At 47.2% G+C, this 21,143-nt stretch overlaps 1 protein-coding gene across 7 annotated transcripts in view; it reads left to right on the top strand.

Annotated features, from left to right (window-relative positions):
* The window catches only part of TSNARE1 (t-SNARE domain containing 1), a 248,681-nt gene that overhangs the window by 108,692 nt on the left and 118,846 nt on the right, over positions 1 to 21,143 (top strand). For all 7 annotated transcript variants that reach the window (XM_077271329.1, XM_077271328.1, XM_077271326.1 and 4 more), the window contains one exon: positions 850 to 906. In XM_077271329.1, coding sequence (XP_077127444.1) covers positions 850 to 906 — 57 coding nt within the window. The remainder of the gene's footprint in view (positions 1 to 849; positions 907 to 21,143) is intronic.

Below are 21,143 nucleotides of genomic sequence, written 5' to 3'. Positions count from 1 at the left end.
TCGTCCCCCTGCGTCTCGTCCCCCTGCGTCTCGTCCCCCTGCGTCTCGTCCCCCTGCGTCTCGTCCCCCTGCGTCTCGTCCCCCTGCGTCTCGTCCCCCTGCGTCTCGTCCCCCTGCGTCTCGTCCCCCTGCGTCTCTTCCCCCTGCGTCTCGTCCCCCTGCGTCTCGTCTCCCTGCGTCTCGTCCCTTTCAAGAGAATGCCAAGAGTGTGCAAAGCAGTCATCAAAGCAAAAGGTGGCTACTTTGAAGAACCTAGAATATAAGACATAATTTCAGTTGTTTCACACTTTTTTGTTAAGTATATAATTCCACATGTGTTAATTCATGGTTTTTATGCCTTCAGTGTGAATGTACAATTTTCATAGTCATGAAAATACAGAAAAATCTTTAAATGAGAAGGTGTCCAAACTTTTGCTCTGTACAGTATATATATAATATAACCTTTTCACTTTATTTGCGAACAGTTTAAAAAACAGTTTAAGTAGTTAACCTTAATCTCACTGCAATTTGCTGCAAAAAAAAGGAAAATAACGCATTTAAATGATTAATTTGCATAGAAATAGTGTTGGTTTTTCATCCTTTAATCTGCATTTGTGTTTACCAGGACAGCAATGCCCTGTAGCACAAGAGATGGATGTGACTGGAAGGCAGTGAGAAATATTAAAAGAGAAATAAAATCCTGAAATATTTTATTCTCTCCCCTAAATAATTATTGCTGCCATTTAAATAATGCTGGATACTTATATACTGTGAACCCTGCAGCCAGCGCTCAGCCCCATCATGTAATGAAAGAGTCATGGAATGTGTTCAGGAGCTGACGCCTTTCTCTCTGTTCTTTCCAACCCACAGAAAATAGCGGATAAATCCAAGTCGTTAATCGACAGCGGCCAGAAAAGACCGAAGCAAGTAAGTAACACGGTGTAATCATATAATAAACTGCAGGACGACCAGACTCCCTGCACGAAACACACGGGGATGACAACCGCCAGAGGGACTGCCGAGCGCCACTGTACGACCCGATAACCTCACCGGTCACATCAAGACTCTGTCCTGTTAATGTTCTTGTATTATAGTAGTTATATTCTTGTACATAGCAGCAATATTATAGTAGTTATATTCTTGTACATAGGAGCAGTATTATAGTAGTTATATTCTTGTACATAGGGGCAGTATTATAGTAGTTATATTCTTGTACATAGGAGCAGTATTATAGTAGTTATATTCTTGTACATAGGGAGCAGTATTATAGTAGTTATATTCTTGTACATGGGGCAGTATTATAATAGCTATATTCTTGTACGTAGGAGCAGTATTATAGTAGTTATATTCTTGTACATAGTGGCAGTATTATAGTAGTTATATTCCTGTATATAGGGGCAGTATTATAGTAGTTATATTCTTGTACATAGTGGCAGTATTATAGTAGTTATATTCTTGTACATAGTGGCAGTATTATAGTAGTTATATTCCTGTATATAGGGGCAGTATTATAGTAGTTATATTCTTGTACATAGTGGCAGTATTATAGTAGTTATATTCTTGTACATAGTGGCAGTATTATGGTAGTTATATTCTTGTACATAGGGGCAGTATTATAGTAGTTATATTCTTGTACATAGGAGCAGTATTATAGTAGTTATATTCTTGTACATAGGAGCAGTATTATAGTAGTTATATTCTTGTACATAGGGGCAGTATTATAGTAGTTATATTCTTGTACATAGGAGCAGTATTATAGTAGTTATATTCTTGTACATAGGAGCAGTATTATAGTAGTTATATTCTTGTACATAGGGGCAGTATTATAGTAGTTACATTCTTGTACATAGGGGGCAGTATTATAGTAGTTATATTCTTGTACATAGGGGCAGTAGTATAGTAGTTATATTCTTGTACATAGGAGCAGTATTATAGTAGTTATATTCTTGTACATAGGGGCAGTAGTATAGTAGTTATATTCTTGTACATAGGAGCAGTATTATAGTAGTTATATTCTTGTACATAGTGGCAGTATTATAGTAGTTATATTCTTGTATATAGGGGCAGTATTATAGTAGTTATATTCTTGTACATAGGAGCAGTATTATAGTAGTTATATTCTTGTACATAGGAGCAGTATTATAGTAGTTATATTCTTGTACATAGGAGCATGTCATGTTCTCAATGGCAAGAGAACATAGCATCAGCATATATAGGAACTAGCTCTTGGAAGATGGGAACTGAGCTGACCATGAACTAAACCTAACGCACAACTAGCAGTGGCCGGGTAGCATGCCTACGTTGATTCTAGATGCCCAGCACCAGCCGGAGGACTAAATAATGCTAGCAGAGGAAAATATTAGTCCTAGCTCACCTCTAGAGAAATACCCCGAAAGGAGACAGAGGCCCCCCACATGTATTGGCGGTGAATTAAGATGAAATAACAAACGTAGTATGAAAATAGGTTTAGCAAATTTGAGGTCCACTTACTACATAGCAGAAGACAGAAAGGACACTTTCATGGTCAGCTGAAAACCCTATCAAAACACCATCCAGAAATTACTTTAAAACTCTGGCATTAACTCATAACACCAGAGTGGCAATTCCTGTTCACAAGAGCTTTCCAGACACAGTAACGAAACTACAGCTGTGAACTGGAACAAAAATGCAAAAACAAACATGGACAAGAGTCCAACTTATCTAGTAGTTGTCTAGGAGCAGGAACAAGCACAGAGAGGCTTCTGATAACATTGTTGACCGGCAAGCAACTAACAGAGCAGCAAGGTTATATAGCGACTCCCACATCTTGATGGGAACAGGTGAACAGAGAAGATGAAGACACCAGTTCAATTCCACCAGTAGCCACCGGGGGAGCCCAGAATCCAAATTCACAACAGGAGCAGTATTATAGTAGTTATATTCTTGTACATAGGAGCAGTATTATAGTAGTTATATTCCTGTACATATTGGCAGTATTTTAGTAGTTATATTCTTGTACATAGGGGCAGTATTATAGTAGTTATATTCTTGTACATAGTGGCAGTATTATAGTAGTTATATTCTTGTACATAGGAGCAGTATTATAGTAGTTATATTCTTGTATATAGGGGCAGTATTATAGTAGTTATATTCTTGTACATAGGAGCAGTATTATAGTAGTTACATTCTTGTACATAGGGGCAGTATTATAGTAGTTATATTCTTGTACATAGGAGCAGTATTATAGTAGTTACATTCTTGTACATAGGAGCAGTATTATAGTAGTTATATTCTTGTACATAGGAGCAGTATTATAGTAGTTATATTCTTGTACATAGGAACAGTATTATAGTAGTTATATTCTTGTACATAGGAGCAGTATTATAGTAGTTATATTCTTGCACATAGGGGCAGTATTACAGTAGATATATTCTTGTATAAAGGGGCAGTATTATAGTAGTTATATTGTACATAGGAGCAGTATTATAGTAGTTATATTCTTGTACATAGGAGCAGTATTATAGTAGTTATATTCTTGTACATAGGAGCAGTATTATAGTAGTTATATTCTTGCACATAGGGGCAGTATTACAGTAGATATATTCTTGTATAAAGGGGCAGTATTATAGTAGTTATATTGTACATAGGAGCAGTATTATAGTAGTTATATTCTTGTACATAGGGGCAGTATTATAGTAGTTATATTCTTGTACATAGGGGGCAGTATTATAGTAGTTATATTCTTGTACATGGGGGGCAGTATTATAGTAGTTATATTCTTGTACATAGGAGCAGTATTATAGTAGTTATATTATTGTACCTAGGAGCAGTATTATAGTAATTATATTCTTGCACATAGGGGCAGTATTACAGTAGATATATTCTTGTATAAAGGGGCAGTATTATAGTAGTTATATTCTTGTACATAGGGACAGTATTATAGTAGTTATATTCTTGTACATAGGAGCAGTATTATAGTAGTTATATTCTTGTACATAGGGGCAGTATTATAGTAGTTATATTCTTGTATATAGGAGCAGTATTATAGTAGTTATATTCTTGTACATAGGGGCAGTATTATAGTAGTTATATTCTTGTACACAGGAGCAGTATTATAGTAGTTATATTCTTGTACACAGGAGCAGTATTATAGTAGTTATATTCTTGTACATAGGGGCAGTATTATAGTAGTTATATTTTAGTACATAGAGGCAGTATTATGGTAGTTATATTCTTGTACATAGGGGCAGTATTATAGTAGTTATAATTTAGTACATAGAGGCAGTATTATGGTAGTTATATTCTTGTACATAGGAGCAGTATTATAGTAGTTATATTCTTGTAGCTAGGAGCAGTATTATAGTAGTTATATTCTTGTACATAGGAGCAGTATTGTAGTTATATTCTTGTACATAGGAGCAGTATTGTAGTTATATTCTTGTACATAGGAGCAGTATTATAGTAGTTATATTCTTGTACATAGGGGCAGTAGTATAGTAGTTATATTCTTGTACATAGGAGCAGTATTATAGTAGTTATATTCTTGTACATAGGAGCAGTATTATAGTAGTTATATTCTTGTACATAGGGGCAGTATTATAGTAGTTATATTCTTGTACATAGGGGCAGTATTATAGTAGTTATATTCTTGTACATAGGAGCAGTATTATAGTAGTTATATTCTTGTACATAGGAGCAGTATTATAGTAGTTATATTCTTGTACATAGGGGGCAGTATTATAGTAGTTATATTCTTGTGCATAGGAGCAGTATTATAGTAGTTATATTCTTGTACATAGGAGCAGTATTATAGTAGTTATATTCTTGCACATAGGAGCAGTATTATAGTAGTTATATTCTTGTACATAGGGGCAGTATTATAGTAGTTATATTCTTGTACATAGGGGCAGTATTATAGTAGTTATATTCCTGTACATAAGGGCAGTATTATAGTAGTTATATTCTTGTAGATAGGAGCAGTATTATAGTAGTTATATTCTTGTACATAGGGGCAGTATTATAGTAGTTATATTCTTGTACATAGGGGCAGTATTATAGTAGTTATATTGTTGTACATAGGAGCAGTATTATAGTAGTTATATTCTTGTACATAGGAAGCAGTATTATAGTAGTTATATTCTTGTACATAGGGGGCAGTATTATAGTAGTTATATTGTTGTACATAGGGGCAGTATTATAGTAGTTATAGTCTCACATAGGAGCAGTATTATAGTAGTTATATTCTTGTACATAGGAGCAGTATTATAGTAGTTATATTCTTGTACATAGGAGCAGTATTATAGTAGTTATATTCTCGTACATACGGGCAGTATTATAGTAGTTATATTGTTGTACATAGGGGGAGGCATTATAGTAGTTATATTCTTGTACATAGGAGCAGTATTCTAGTAGTTATATTCTTGCACATAGGGGCAGTATTATAGTAGTTATATTCTTGTACATAGGAGCAGTATTATAGTAGTTATATTCTTGTACATAGGAGCACTATTATAGTAGTTATATTCTTGTACATAGGGGCAGTATTATAGTAGTTATATTCTTGTACATAGGGGCAGTATTATAGTAGTTATATTCTTGCACATAGGAGCAGTATTATAGTAGTTATATTCTTGTACATAGGGGCAGTGTTATAGTAGTTTTATCCTTGTACATAGGGGCAGTATTATAGTAGGTATATTCTTGTACATAGGGGCAGTATTATAGTAGTTATATTTTTGTACATAGGGGACAGTATTATAGTAGTTATATTCTTGTACATAGGGGGAGTATTATAGTAGTTATATTCTTGAACATAGGGGGCAGTATTATAGTAGTTATATTCTTGTACATAGGGGCAGTAGATTCTTTAGTAGATGTGTGACTCGTTTGGGTTTTTCTGTTGGATCCGTTGTTTCTCCTCACTTTTGCGTTCTGGCAGTTTTCCTTTTCGGGTCTTTTCCTCCTATACCTTGCTGGTGGAGCTGATATTTAGCAGAGTCTTCCTCTTCCTTTCCTCGTCTTGTACTGTTGTGCTGCTCCCCGTTGGCTCTCGGATCTGAGCCGCGGCTGATCTGTGTGTACAGAGGATGGACGCTGACATTTACTGCGTTGTCACCTCTAAAGTAAATGTTCTCTTCTATAATATCATCCCCTCAGTGTAAGCTGAAGTCGGCGTCCTGTGGAAGAGCAAGCGGCTGACGAGCACCGAGTTGTTCCATGTCATGAATCTTTCTTTCTATTTCCATTTGTTTTTTCCGTGTCCTGGAGGCAGCCTGTGTTAGCTGTCCTTATACCATTATTCATCCTGAGCCTCCTGATTCATGCTGAGTCTGGCAGGCCTAATGTAATGTGTACCTGGGAGATCAGCAGCGAAGATGGAGCTCAGCGCTGCCGTCTCTGCCGGTCATTGCTCTGCGGCACCGATATAAAACCACATTATCGCTCCTTACTGTATTCAGTGCAATATCTCTGGGAGTGTTTGGAATTGTTTTATTCACTTCTACACCCCCTAAATGCCTTACTGCGCAATTACTTGTCACAGCTGATGCTTTGTTACCGTTGCTTCCCGTGGCGGCAATCTTCAGTCTCCAGCCTGTTACAATGTATCATGCAGGTGAGATCTATCAATCAGAAAAAGGAGAGCGCTTCGTGCTGATGTGTCCGCACACCGGCACATTGTAACAAGCCTTCAGCTGTGAGATTTCTTTTTTCCAATGTAATTACAAGATTTATTTTTTATTTTCCCTACAAGAAGTCGTTTTTTTTTTTTTTCTAATAATAGTGAGAAATTGAAGCTGAAATATGTTTTAATCTAAATAAATCTACTGTGTGCATGGGAAAAAAGTGCGAGATCTCTGTTTGCTGTCAGAGAATGCGGGTGTTCTTTGTATTGTACTTCCAGAGAAGTTAAGCGGGGCAAGGTGCTGTTGAAAAGGATGATTTTATTGTCTGCATCATCCATCCAAACAAATGAGAGTTCTGCTAGTTTATCACGTGATGGCCCACAAGTTTATAAAAGCCGATACTTGTCTCATTAAAATAGTCGGCAATCCGGAGCTAGCATCTTGTTAGAGGAGCCAAATAACCGGGATTGTTATAACGTTCTGTGTTCACAGAATTGGAGATCCTTATGCCTGGGCCTTGATTTTGAGCCTGTGTGTTGTGACCTCCTCCTTGGTTTTTTACCTGTGTGCTCTGACCTACTCTTTGGTTTCGGACCTGTGAGTTTTGACCCCTCCTCCTTGGTTTTGGGACTGTGTGCTTTGACTTTCTCCTGGGTTTCCGGCCTTTGTGTTGTGGCCTCTTCCTTATATCTGGACCTTTGTTTCGGGCTTGTGTGTTGTGGCCTCCTCCTTGTATCTAGACCTTGATTTTGAGCCTGTGTGTTGTGACCTCCTCCTTGGTTTTGGGCCTGTGTGCTTTGACCTTCTTCTTGGTTTCGGGCCTTTGTTTTGTGCCCTCCTCCTTATATCTGGACCTTTGTTTTGGGCTTGTGTGTTGTGGCCTCCTCCTTGTATCTGGACCTTGATTTTGAGCCTGTGTGTTATGACCTCCTCTTTGGTTTTGGACCTGTGTGTTTTGACCTTCTCCTTGGTTTCGGGCCTTTGTGTTGTGACCACTCCTTTTTTCTGGAGCTTGTTTTTGGGCCTGTGTTGTGGCATTCTCCTTGTTGTTGGATCTTGGTTTTGATCCTGTGTTATGACCTCCTCCTTGGTTTTGGACCTGTGGGTTTTGACGTTCTCCTTGGTTTCCAGTCTTTGTGTTGTAGCCTCCTCCTTATATCTAGACCTTGGTTTTGGGCTTGTGTGCTGTGGCCTGCTCCTTTTATCTGGATCTGGTTTTCGGACCTGTGTTGTGGCCTCCTCCTTGTATCTGGACCTTTGTTTCGGGCATTTGTATTGTGGCCTCCTCCTTGTATCTGGACCTTGATTTTGAGCCTGTGTATTGTGTGACCTCCTCCTTGGTTTTGGGCCTGTGTGTTTTGACCTTCTTCTTGGTTTCGGGCCTTTGTGTTGTGGCTTCCTCCTTATATCTGGACCTTTGTTTCGGGCATTTGTATTGTGGCCTCCTCCTTGTATCTGGACATTGATTTTGAGCCTGTGTATTGTGTGACCTCCTCCTTGGTTTTGGGCCTGTGTGTTTTGACCTTCTTCTTGGTTTCGGGCCTTTGTGTTTTGGCCTCCTCCTTGTATCTGGACCTTGATTTTGAACCTGTGTATTACGACCTCCTCTTTGGTTTTGGGCCTGTGTGCTTTGACCTTCTCCTTGGTTTCGGGCTTTTGTGTTGTGCCACCTCTTTTTATCTGGAGATTGTTTTTGGGCCTGTGTTGTGGCATCCTCCTTGTTGTTGGATCTTGGTTTTGAGCCTGTGTGTTATGACCTCCTCCTTGGTTTTGGGCCTGTGTGCTTTGACCTTCTCCTTGGTTTCCGGCCTTTGTGTTGTGGCCTCCTCCTTATATCTAGACCTTGGTTTCGGGCTTGTGTGTTGTGGCCTGCTCCTTTTATCTGTAGCTGGTTTTTGGACCTGTGTTGTGGCATCCTCCTTGTTGTTTTACCTTTGTTTTGAACCTTTGTGTTGTGGCCTCCTTCTTGGTTTTGGGTCTGTGTTTTGTTGCCTCCTTTTTGTATCTGGATCTTGTGTTGGGCCTGTGTGTTGTAACCTCTTTTTTTGGGCATGTGTTTTGTGATCTCCTCCATGATTTAGGTCCTGTGTTGTGTGATCTCCTTCATGATTTAGGTCCTGTGTGTTGTGACGTCCTTTTTGGTTTTGATCATGTATGTTGTAACCTCATCCTTATATTGGGACCTTAGTTTCCTGACTGTGTTGTGGCTGCCTCCTTGTATCTGGCCTGTGTGTTGTGACTTTCTTATTATCCTGTGTATTGTGACCTTCTACTTAGTTTCAGGCCTGTGTATTGTGTCCTCCTTCTTGTATATCTGGACCTTGGATTCTGTTCTGGGTTGTGATTCCTTCTTGGTTTTGTGCCTGTTTGTTGTGACCTCCTCCTTATGCAGTCATCGCCAAGAGTGTTGACACCCTTAAAAATTGTCCCAGAAAATGAAATATTTCTCCCAGAAAATTATTGCATTTATATATGTTGTGTTATACACATGTTTATTTCCTTTGTGGGTATTGGAACAACATAAAAAAATTGAGGAAAATTAGGCAAATTTGACATACGGTAATTTTTCACGCAATCTTAAAAATGGACCTGACAAAATTGTTGGCACCTTTGCAAAATTGTGGGTAAGCAACTTAGTTTGAAGCATGTGATGCTCCTTCAGACTCGCCTGTGGCAAGTAACAGGTGTGGGAAATATGAAAATCATATATAAAGAAGGAATAAGAAACGGGGGAAGTCAGCTCGCCATTTAGAGTCTTTTTCCAAGAATGAGTTCCACGCACGGAGCTGCCTGGGCGTGCAAGTTCTAAACAATGAAGAAAAAAAGTTACTCCAGCGTAGGAAAATATAAAACTTCGTCTTTAATGGAAAAAAATTAAAAAAAACAGGCATAATGCGGGCAACATATAGATCCCAGAGCGCTACCAACCGATGCGTTTCGACACTCCGGTCTTAATCATGGTTTGGCTAGCAACCATGATTAAGACCGCAGTGTCGAAACGCGTCAGTTGTGGCTTCCTTATATCTGGACCTTGGTTTCAGTCCTGTTTTGTAACCTCCTTATACCTGGACTTTGGCTTTGGTCCAGTGTTGTGTGATTTCCTTATATCTGGACCTTGGTTTTAGTCCTGTACGTTGTGACCTCCTTATATCTGGACCTTAATTTTGGGCCTGTGTGTTGTGACCTTGTCCTTTAGTTTCGGTACTGTGTGTTGTGACCTCGTTATATCTTGACCTTGGTTTCAATCCAGTGTGTTGTGACCTCCTCATATCTGAACCTTGATTTCTGTCCTGTATGTTTTGGCCCCCTTATATCTGGACCTTGGTTTGGGTCCTGTGCCTTGTGACCACCTCCTTATATCTGGACTTAGTTTTAGGCCTGTGTGTTGTGACCTCCACCTTAGTTTTGGTCCTGTGTGTTTTGACCTCCATTTATCTTCACCTTGGTTTCGGTCCTGTGTGTTTTGGCCTTCTTATATCTGGACATTGGTTTCGGGCTTGTGTATTGTGGCCTCCTTATATATGGACCTCGGTTTCGGTCCTGTGTGTTAGGACTTCCTTATATCTGAACCTTTGTTTCAGTTCTATGTGTTTTGACCTCCTTTTATCTTCACCTTGGTTTCAGGCCTGTGTGTTTTGGCCCCCTTATGTGTGGAGCTTAGTTTTGGGCCTGTGTGTTGGGACTTGTCACCATATTTTGAGGATGGCTGCCCCCTCTGATTCTCGCTCGTCCTCCCCTGGCCCCCGGCATTGGTAAACCCATTGTGATAGAATAAATGGAGAGGTTTATCCGACGTGTCACCTTGTGGAGGGGAAGTGTCTGTATACCAGATATTTCATCATTTCGAGCCTCCGCAGCGACTTTCTAGAGACAAAAGGAGCTGACATTGGATTCGGCGAGATGGCTGCGTCGCTAATCAGATTAAGGCGAGCGCTCGGCCCGGGCTTCCTGACCTTGAGAGATATTAGCAAGGATCGGGGGTGAAGGGAGGAAAAACATAAGGATTTCTTCTAGAGCGAAATAATAGGATGATGCGAGCGGAGTCATGTCCTGTCCTCGTCTCCTTCCCGCAGATATGTGGATTTAGAGGACGCGAGACGACGCAAGAGTTTATACAAATGCCATTATCGTAAAAGTCAAAGCGAATGTTCAGGAGTCAAGTTCAAGAGATTGGAGTCAACATGGACGGCCGTGACCACCCATTCCCTATTACTTGGCCCCATGGTCAGCAGCGTTCCAACCAGTCAGAAGCTACAACCCCCCAGTTGTACGCTGAGAGGTCACCCATGATGGAGAGCTGCCATCCCTGACCATTTTATCAATGGGTGTTGCTCCCCACCCGCCACTTCTGATCAGCAGCACCCATTTGTAAAATAGTCAGGTCCTGGCAAACGGCAACTTCTATCTCTGCTTCTTGGATCACGACGACATGGGAGAAACACGTGAACCTTGGGTGCAGCAGGTGGTTTGCTTTACGGTGAGATTGGCGTCTTTCTGCCAAGTCGTAGTGAAATCCTCATGGATTTCTCTCCGGTGCTTTGCGAGCGGGGTCACAAATTCCCAGTTGACGTGCCCTGAACGCCGGACTCGACAGGATTTAACGTGGATTTGGCATCACATTCTGACTTGTGCAACTCGATTGGAAAGATTTATTCCAGATGCGGCGGGATTGCTGCAGACCCACAGGGCACATGCAGTGTTTGCAGCAGATGTCTCGCCAATTTGCTGCAAAATGCATACATATATATATACGTATGTATACACATACTCCAGTAATTGTGCATCCACACAGCTTGTAAGATCTTCCTGGAAAACAGAGGCTGGAGCTGAAGGCAGCGCGGTGACGGGGCAGCAGCTGCGTGGTGACGGGGCAGCAGCTGCGCGGTGTCGGTGCTCACGAGCAGCAGAGTTGGAGGATGACTCCCGATATTGGACACGTGCGCGTTTGGGAACAGTCACCGTCATTAATCATAGCGAGTAGTCACCGGCCAAATATCAAAGCAACTGCTTTCCCCCCAGCGTATTAATCCTCCGCCACCCGTGACACATAAGTACTATCATTAAGATGGAATAATGATGCAAAGGAATCGGAGGAGATACGTTTATTTGGATTTTGTAATGGTGTCAGGAGTGATGGCGTGTGCCCGGGGACCTTTTCCTGCACCCGTTGGACCATTCTCTTGTACGTTCATGGCCGAAGTATTAAAAGCAGTACGGTCCTCACAAATTGACGCCACCCCATCATTAAAAGAAGACTGTACGACCATCTCTATTCAATGAGGTGCAGAGGAAAGTTGTCCATACCGACTTGTCATTTTCAATCACATCTCTCCAGTGGAGGGCTCACCACAAAGGAAGACCACCTGATTGCTACAAGACCCTTTGGGTATTGGTTCTTGTCACTTGTCGAATTTCTTGAGATCTGCACTCCATGCTGCTGCTGTTAATAAATTGTATCACATTCCAGAGCTGAATTCACAGCTACACTGCTCAGTACTGCTCTATGATGTCCTCCATGCTGCTGCTTAGCAAGTTTTATTTCACCCCCGAGCTGAGTTTAAAGTTGCACTGCTCCATGCTGCTGTTTAATATCCTCCATGATGCTGTTACAAAATTTTTACCATATTCCAGTTCTGCGTTTAGAGCTACAATGCTCAGTACTGCTTTATAGTGTCCTCCATACTGCAGCTTATTAGTAGGTCATATTTTGGTTGAGAATTGGATCAGAGTACAGATATGAGGGGCTGCTCTCCAGGAAGTGTTTTTCACTCCAGAGCTGAATTCACAGCTCCACTTCTCAGTGTAATATAATGTCCTCCATTCTGCTGTTGCTGCTTTCTAGTAAAGGTGATCCCATCCCAGTGCTGAATTTAGAGCTTCACTACTCAGTACAGCAATAGTGTGTCCTGCATACTGCTTCTTCTTAACAAAGTCTTATTTCACCCAGAGCTGGATTCAGAGCTACACTGCTCAGTACTGATGTACAATGTCCTCCAGGCAGCTGTTGCTGCTTTCTAGTAAGCTTGATCCCATCCCATTGCTGAATTTAGAGCTACACTGCTCAGTACAACTGTACAGTGTCCTGCATACTGCTTTTTCTTAGCAAGTCTTATCTCGCCCCAGAGCTGGATTCACAGCTACACTGCTCAGTACTGTTGTAGAATGTCACCAGGCTGCTGCTTTTAAACATGTACTGCATAGGAACAGAAGAGCAGGAGGCCCTAGTGTCTTTGTGTGCTGTGTATAGTCTACACCAATAATTTTAGAGAATAATTAGAGAGCACCTGCAAAAACTGAAAAATGTCATGAAATGCTCAGTCATAGTGTCGTTCCTCACCTCCACACTCCACACAACAGCTTGTCCTGAAACAACAGGTACACTTTAATAGTGTAGGCAATCAATATCAGATCATAGGGGTCTTATTCTGAGCTGTTTGAGGGGGCTGCGCCGTCTCCAGTGACACTGAGCAGCAGCGCTGCGGAGAGTCCGACAGTCGCCAATACATGTCTAAGTACTGCAGACCCTTTTAGTATTTCTGGGGATTGGGATTTTCGGCTTTCAGTGAAGGTTTGTTATTGTGCCGCCTCTGACTTTTTTGTTATTTCCTAAGCAATGCGCTCTTTGCTTTTTGGGTTCGTTGCTGGCGTTGTACCCCGTTTCGTGCCGCTGCCCGTGGCTCTGCCTCATCACTGATTCCACACACCTCGGAGGGAAGCGGCGCGCTGAGGGCACGTACACCGATGTGATTACATTCCCCGAAAGGAAGGAACCTAGGAACAAAAGCAATAAGCCTCTTCCAGTTACTCTTGCCCTTTTTGTCATTGCAGCGGTAAACATTTCTCAGCCGTACACACAATATGTGTTTTCATTTATGTCGCCAGGTCTGCCGTGTGTTTGATATGACTGGACACGGAGGTGAGTTGAGTGAAGGCTGCAGTTAATCATCCCCTCCCCCCATCCTTACAAACTACGTCCTTGGGGAGGTCAGAGCAAAACTACGTATGACCAGGGCTTTAAAATGTTATTTACAGAGCATGGCCCCGGAGAGGTGACGTTATCGAGCTGTGGTAATTTCTTCCAGGGAAAGCCGCTCGCTTCTCAGGTCCTTAAGTGGAATGGGCAAGAAGGATGGATTGTGCCTGGGACAGGTGGTGAGGGGCGGACTGTCCACGAGTCTGGTGCTGACGGATGGACTGTCCACGAGTCTGGTGCTGACGGATGGACTGTCCACGAGTCTGGTGCTGACGGATGGACTGTCCACGAGTCTGGTGCTGACGGATGGACTGTCCCCATGTCCAGTGCTGAGGGGATGGACTGTCCCCGAGTCTGGTGCTGAGGGGATGGACTGTCCCCGAGTCTGGTGCTGACGGATGGATTGTCCCCATGTCCAGTGCTGAGGGGATGGACTGTCCCCGAGTCTGGTGCTGAGGGGATGGACTGTCCACGAGTCTGGTGCTGAGGGGATGGACTGTCCACGAGTCTGGTGCTGACGGATGGACTGTCCACGAGTCTGGTGCTGACGGATGGACTGTCCACGAGTCTGGTGCTGACGGATGGACTGTCCACGAGTCTGGTGCTGACGGATGGACTGTCCACGAGTCTGGTGCTGACGGATGGACTGTCCACGAGTCTGGTGCTGACGGATGGACTGTCCCCATGTCCAGTGCTGAGGGGATGGACTGTCCCCGAGTCTGCTGCTGAGGGGATGGACTGTCCCCGAGTCTGGTGCTGACGGATGGACTGTCCCCATGTCCAGTGCTGAGGGGATGGACTGTCCCCGAGTCTGGTGCTGAGGGGATGGACTGTCCACAAGTCTGGTGCTGACGGATGGACTGTCCACGAGTCTGGTGCTGACGGATGGACTGTCCACGAGTCTGGTGCTGACGGATGGACTGTCCACGAGTCTGGTGCTGAGGGGATGGACTGTCCCCTGGTCTGGTGCTGAGGGGATGGACTGTCCCCAGGTCTGGTGCTGAGGGGATGGACTGTCCCCAGGTCTGGTGCTGAGGAGATGGACTGTCCCCGGGTGCAGAGCTGAGGGGATAGACTGTCCCCGAGTCTGGTGCTGAGGGATGGACTGTCCACGAGTCTGGTGCTGACGGACGGACTGTCCCCAGGTCCAGTGCAGAGGAGATGGACTGCCCCGGGTCCAGTGCTGAGGGGATGGGCTGTCCCCATGTCCAGTGGTGAGGGATGGACTGTCCCCGGGTTCGGTGCCGAGGGGATGAGCTGTCCCAGATTAACCAAAGGGCATTGTCCATGGGACATAATACCTGGTCGTCCTCTCTGTAATAAGTCATAGAGGATAAAATAACCCATAAAAGAATGTATTAGTCTACGTTCACATTTGCGGTCTGCGCCGCAGCGTCGCCGCATGCGTCATGTGCCGCAGCGTCGCCGCATGCGTCATGTGCCCCTATATTTAACATGGGGGCGCATGGACATGCGTCGCACTTGCGTTTTGCGCCGCATGCGTCACTGCGGCGCACGCGTCCGGGCGCAGAGGACGCAGCAAGTTGCATTTTTGCTGCGTCCAAAATCAATGAAAAAAAGGACGCATGCGGCGCAAAACGCAAATGTGAACGTAGCCTTACACAGAAGAAAGGAGAGGTCAGTGGGGCCCCTGTCGCTTCTCCTCCGGCCCAGGACCACAAATGCTATAAACCCTCACAGAATAGTGCCCCATTCCTTGTGCTCGGAGATCAGTGGGGCCCCTGTCGCCTCTCCTCTGGCCTGGGGCCCGAAATGCTCTGAAGCCTCACAAAATGGCGCCCAGTTCCTTGTGCTTGGAGGTCATTGGGGCCCCTCTCTCCTCTCAGCGCCCGGGACAGAAATGCTCTGAACTCTCACTAAATGGCACCCTGTGTCTTGTTGCCGGAGGTCAGTGGGGCCCCTGTCGCCTCTCCTCAGGGCCCGGGACAGAAATGCTCTGAAGTCTCACAAAATGACACCCTGTTTCTTGTGCTTGGAGGTCAGTGGGGCCCCTCTCTCCTCTCAGGGCCCGGGACAGAAATGCTCTGAACTCTCACTAAATGGCAGCCTGTGTCTTGTTGCCGGAGGTCAGTGGGGCCCCTGTCGCCTCTCCTCAGGGCCCGGGACAGAAATGCTCTGAAGTCTCACAAAATGGCAGCCTGTGTCTTGTTGCCGGAGGTCAGTGGGGCCCCTGTCGCCTCTCCTCAGGGCCCGGGACAGAAATGCTCTGAAGTCTCACAAAATGGCGCCCTGTTTCTTGTGCTCAGAGGTCAGTGGGGCCCCTGTCGCCTCTCCTCTGACACGAGGCCACAAATGCTGTGAAACCTCACACAATGGTGCCCCTTCCTGGTGCTCGCAGGTCAGTGGGGCCCCTGTCACCTCTCCTCCGACACGAGGCTACAAATGCTGTGAAGCCTCACACAATGGTGCCCCTTCCTGGTGCTCTGTGGTCAGTGGGGCCCCAGTCACCTCTCCTCCAGGCCGGGGACACAAATGCTCTAAAACCTCACACAATGGTGCCCCTTCCTGGCGCTTGGAGGTCAGGGCAGCCGGGTGGGTAACGAGGGGACTGCAATCATTTGATCGACAGACTGAAGATGGATTTCTGAAAGTGGCTGTGACTCAAATGGACACGTTCTGCCCCGACCCAGCCGAATCTCCCCGAGACCCCTGAAGACTGAAGGCGAGAGATGCATTTATGTATGAACATACGGATCCTCCACCAGCACGAGACCGAGAGAGAGGAGCGGAGGCGGCTTCCACTTTTGTGATAATGGACCTGTGAAATTGAGCTGGTCACAAGGTATCCCTCCGATGAAACCTCCAGTGATCCGCGGTCATTTGTGCAGATAGTGTTCATTTTGCTTGCGGCACCACCAGAAGACAAATCAATCATTGCACAGCTCCGTCTGACTGTGAGGAGACCAATCTCTGCTGTGGATTATAAACAGGTCCTGAACAAAAAGGGGTCTCCTCAGTGCAAAAGCCTAATAGGATATTTGAAAATATGGGTAGAAAAGCAGACAATTCCTTTAAGGGGAACCTGCCAGGAGACTGAAGCCTGAAGTACTCCGCTCACTGCTCCCCGCCTCCGCTCAGTGCGCCCCTCCTCTTCTCACTGCGCCCTTCCTCCGCTCACTGCCCCCTCCTCCGCTCACTGCCCCCTCCTACGCTCACTGCCCCCTCCTCCGCTCACTGCCCCCTCCTCCGCTCACTGACCCCCTCCTACGCTCACTGCCCCCTCCTCCGCTCACTGACCCCCTCCTACGCTCACTGCCCCCTCCTCCGCTCACTGCCCCCTCCTCCGCTCACTGACCCCCTCCTCCGCTCACTGACCCCCTCCTCCGCTCACTGCCTCCCTCCTCCGCTCACTGCCTCCCTCCTCCGCTCACTGCCCCCCTCTTCCGCGCACTGACCCCCTCCTCCGCGCACAGACCCCCTCCTCCGTTCACTGACCCCCTCCTCCGTTCACTGACCCCCTCCTCCGTTCACTGACCCCCTCCTCCGCTCACTGACCCCCTCCTCCGCTCACTGACCCCCTCCTCCGCTCACTGACCCCCTCCTCCGCTCACTGACCCCCTCCTCCGCTCACTGACCCCCTCCTCCGCTCACTGACCCCCTCCTCCGCTCACTGCGCCCCTCCTCCGCTCACTACGCCCCTCCTCCGCTCACTACGCCCCTCCTCCGCTCACTGCGCCCTTCCTCCGCTCACTGCCCCCTCCTCCGCTCACTGACCCCCTCCTCCGCTCACTGACCCCCTCCTCCGCTCACTGCCTCCCTGCTCCGCTCACTGCCTCCCTCCTCCGCTCACTGCCTCCCTCCTCCACTCACTGCCTCCCTCCTCCGCTCACTGCCCCCCTCTTCCGCGCACTGACCCCCTCCTCCGCGCACTGCACCCCTCCTCCGCTCACTGCCCCCCTCCTCCGCTCACTACACCCCTCCTCCGCTCACTACGCCCCCCCCTCCACTCACTACGCCCCTCCTCCGCTCAATGTGCCCCTCCTCCGCTCACTGCCCCCTCCTCCGCTCACTACGCCCCTCCTCCGCTCACTACGCCCCCCCTCCGCTCACTACGCCCCTCCTCCGCTCACTGTGCCCCTCCTCCGCTCACTGCCCCCCTCTTCTGCTCACTGCCCCCCTCCTCCGCTCACTGTGCTCTTCCTTTTCTTCTTGACTCCTTTTGACTCCTGGAGCGACCACTTTTCCTTTCCGCCCCTTGGGCACTCCCCTCTTTTCTTCTCGCCCCAGTGCCCCACACCCCCTTTTCGCCACCTGTCGTTTGGGTGCCATGAATCTCCTGATTTCTTTCTTATAGAATATTGTAAAGTGGACTCCCCCATCCCCCAATGATGACTTATCTTTCCCCTCGCTGACTGTGCAGAGGGTTTGGAGCTTTGTATCAGACCACAGTAAAGATTGAGCTCCCTGATGACAGCGGGTGGAGAACTTCATGGTTTTGTTCTGCTGGAAATAGTAAATGTGTGGCTTTTGCGCTGCCCCTGTCCTCGGACAGCCGCTTTTATGGGAACCTTCTCCTAGTCTTGGCAGGACAGCCCTGTGTGCTTGATGCAGAAATACGTACATGTGATTCTTGAGCCGCAGCTCCAGGCTCCTCTCCTTGCAGCGTGCCATCCGGGCTCCGCTCCTTGCAGCGTGCCATCCGGGCTCCGCTCCTTGCAGCGCGCCATCCGGGCTCCGCTCCTTGCAGCGCGCCGTCCGGGCTCCGCTCCTTGCAGCGCGCTGTCCGGGCTCCTCTCCTTGCAGCGTGCTGTCCGGGCTCCTCTCCTTGCAGCGCGCTGTCCGGGCTCCTCTCCTTGCAGCGCGCTGTCCGGGCTCCGCTCCTTGCAGTGCGCAATCTGGGCTCCGCTCCTTGAGCGCTCCGTCCGGGCTCCTCTCCTTGCAGCGCACCACCACCATTTATTGTACTTTCCCCCCCTTCATGTCTCAGAATAGCAAACGTTGCTGTCCATTTTGGTGACTGCTTCTGGAACAAATAGGAAAGTTTCCGTCCTTTGGAGCCGTCTGCGCAGGAATGATAAAGGCAAATACAGCGTGACATTTCCTTGTACGTTTTCATCTGAGCAGTTTGTGCGAGAGGACAGGAATACAAGCAGAATGAGCAGCTCTGACATGGGAGCGCACCGCCACTCGGCTGACGAGGAGCCGCCGTATTTACCGGATCCGAGCACTCAGGAAATCCACAGGATAGTAACGGGACGTACCGGGACCTCAGCGCTGACCGACTGTCCATACGGGTGGGGGGCACAATGAGAGGTCCATGATACTCCGTCCACCTAAATATTCAGCCAGTGAATTCATGGACCAAAATGTTCAGGCTATCCCCACCCTCTCGCCTCCTCACTTTGACCAGGCCCTGACCCACCTCCCTCAGATTTTAATCAAGGACCTTCCTCATTATGAAGCGCGCGCCGCCCCCCTCCCTGAGATCAATAAGTGTCCACACCCTCCTCAGATCTATGAATGCCCCCCAGAGTCATGTTCAAGTCCGCCATCATTTGAGGAGCGCTCCCCCCTCCTCAGATTGAGGAGCGTGCAGCTCTTGGATCTAGTGTCTGCGCCCCTTCTCAGATGGAGCATTTGGGCCACAACCCCTTAGAATAGAGTAGCGTGCACCTCTTGGATTGATTGCGACCCCACACCCTTGGAACGATTGGCCGCGACTCCACACCCTCAGATCCATAAATGTGCACCTCTTGGATTGAGTGTTTGCGCTCCCACTCCTTTGGAAGGATGGCCCGCGACCCCCCACCCTCGGATCCATAAATGTGCACCTCTTGGATTCCTTGTATGCGACCCCACACCCTTGGATCTATGAATGTGCACCTCTTGGATTGAGTGTTTGTGCTCCCTCTCCCTTGGAACGATGGCCCGCGACCCCCCACCCTCGGATCCATAAATGTGCACCTCTTGGATTCCTTGTATGCGACCCCACACCCTTGGATCTATGAATGTGCACCTCTTGGATTGAGTGTTTGTGCTCCCTCTCCCTTGGAACGATGGCCCGCGACCCCCCACCCTCGGATCCATAAATGTGCACCTCTTGGATTCCTTGTATGCGACCCCACACCCTTGGATCTATGAATGTGCACCTCTTGGATTGAGTGTTTGTGCTCCCTCTCCCTTGGAACGATGGCCCGCGACCCCACACCCTCAGATCCATAAATGTGCACCTCTTGGATTGATTGCGACCCCACACCCTTGGAACGATGGCCCGCGACCCCACACCCTCAGATCCATAAATGTGCACCTCTTGGAGTGAGTGTTTGCGCTCCCACTCCCTTGGAACGATGGCCTACGACCTCACACCCTTGGAACAATGGCCCACGACCCCAGACCCTCGGATCTATGAACGTGCACCTCTTGGATTGAGTGTTTGTGCTCCCACTCCCTTGGAACGATGGCCCACCACCCCAGACCCTCGGATGTATGAACGTGCACCTCTTGGATTGAGTGTTTGTGCTCCCACTCCCTTGGAACCAGGGCCCGCGACCCCACACCCTTGGATCAACAACTCACGACCTACACTCTCGAATCAACAAACGTGCACCTCTTGGATTGAGTATCTTCGCTCCCACTCCCTCGGATCGAGGGTCCACAACTCCACCCTCCGCATTTCGACAAATGTGCACCTCTTAGATTGTGTGTCTGCTCCTTCCCCTTAGTTTGAGTCTCCGCACCCCCACGTCTTTGGATCTATGATCGTGCACTTCTTGGGTTTTGCAGACCCGCCACCACCCTCTTAGATGGAGGAGCGTGCACCTCTTGAATTGAGAGTCCGCTGCCCCATCTACATCAGATCAAGAAGCGTGCACCTCCCGGCCCAAGCATCTGCGCCCCTCACCCCTCCGGATCAATATCTATTGTCTGATGGCTTAGGCTGCAGTACCAAGCACAGCCAGAGGAAGTGGTGGCGCTGTCAGCTCTCCATCAATGATCATAGATTACTTTTGATCTGCTCTTTCCCTTCCCGGGGAAATCTTCTGATCCACCGCCTTGTAGGATGTCAGTCCGTTTGTTTCTTTAGTCTTCTGGATCCGCCGCCAGTCCCCGCTCTGCCGCTGCGGAGCACACACCGCTCCCCCATAGGAATATGCAGTTACATCTCTATAGTTCTAAGTTGCCATTTTATCATCTACCTATCGGATTAGCGGCCTCATCCTGACATATGGTGTGCGAGTTCACACTTAAACTCCTCCTCGCCTTCCCTAAAGATGTAGGTGTCGGCGGCCCCTCGGATGCGGCAGCCTTATGTGCCTGATTGCATCGCTCCCGGCACCGGGATTCGCCACCGTAAATCTCTCAAGCCGGCAAGGATGTCTGCGCTAGAGGACAGGTTGGGAGGAAGCGGCTGCTCGTCATGGCCGACACTCTGGTCTTTCCTGCCCGTCATGTGCCTGTTAAAGGGGAGCTCCACACCGAGATTAGCCTGTCTACACTTGCTGTGCTGCATCTGTCTCTGTACAGAGTGGGCCAGAATAATAGTTTCCATTTTTCTTCTTGTTTTTTTTTTTTTTTTTTTTAGAGGCAGTCTCCTGTACAGCAGATGAAACTTCCTGTCTCATTTAAAG

The sequence above is a fragment of the Ranitomeya variabilis genome, chromosome 6 (genome assembly GCF_051348905.1).
Source record: "Ranitomeya variabilis isolate aRanVar5 chromosome 6, aRanVar5.hap1, whole genome shotgun sequence".
In the NCBI taxonomy this organism is placed as follows: Eukaryota; Metazoa; Chordata; class Amphibia; order Anura; family Dendrobatidae; genus Ranitomeya; species Ranitomeya variabilis.
This window is presented reverse-complemented; position numbering and strand designations above follow the sequence as displayed.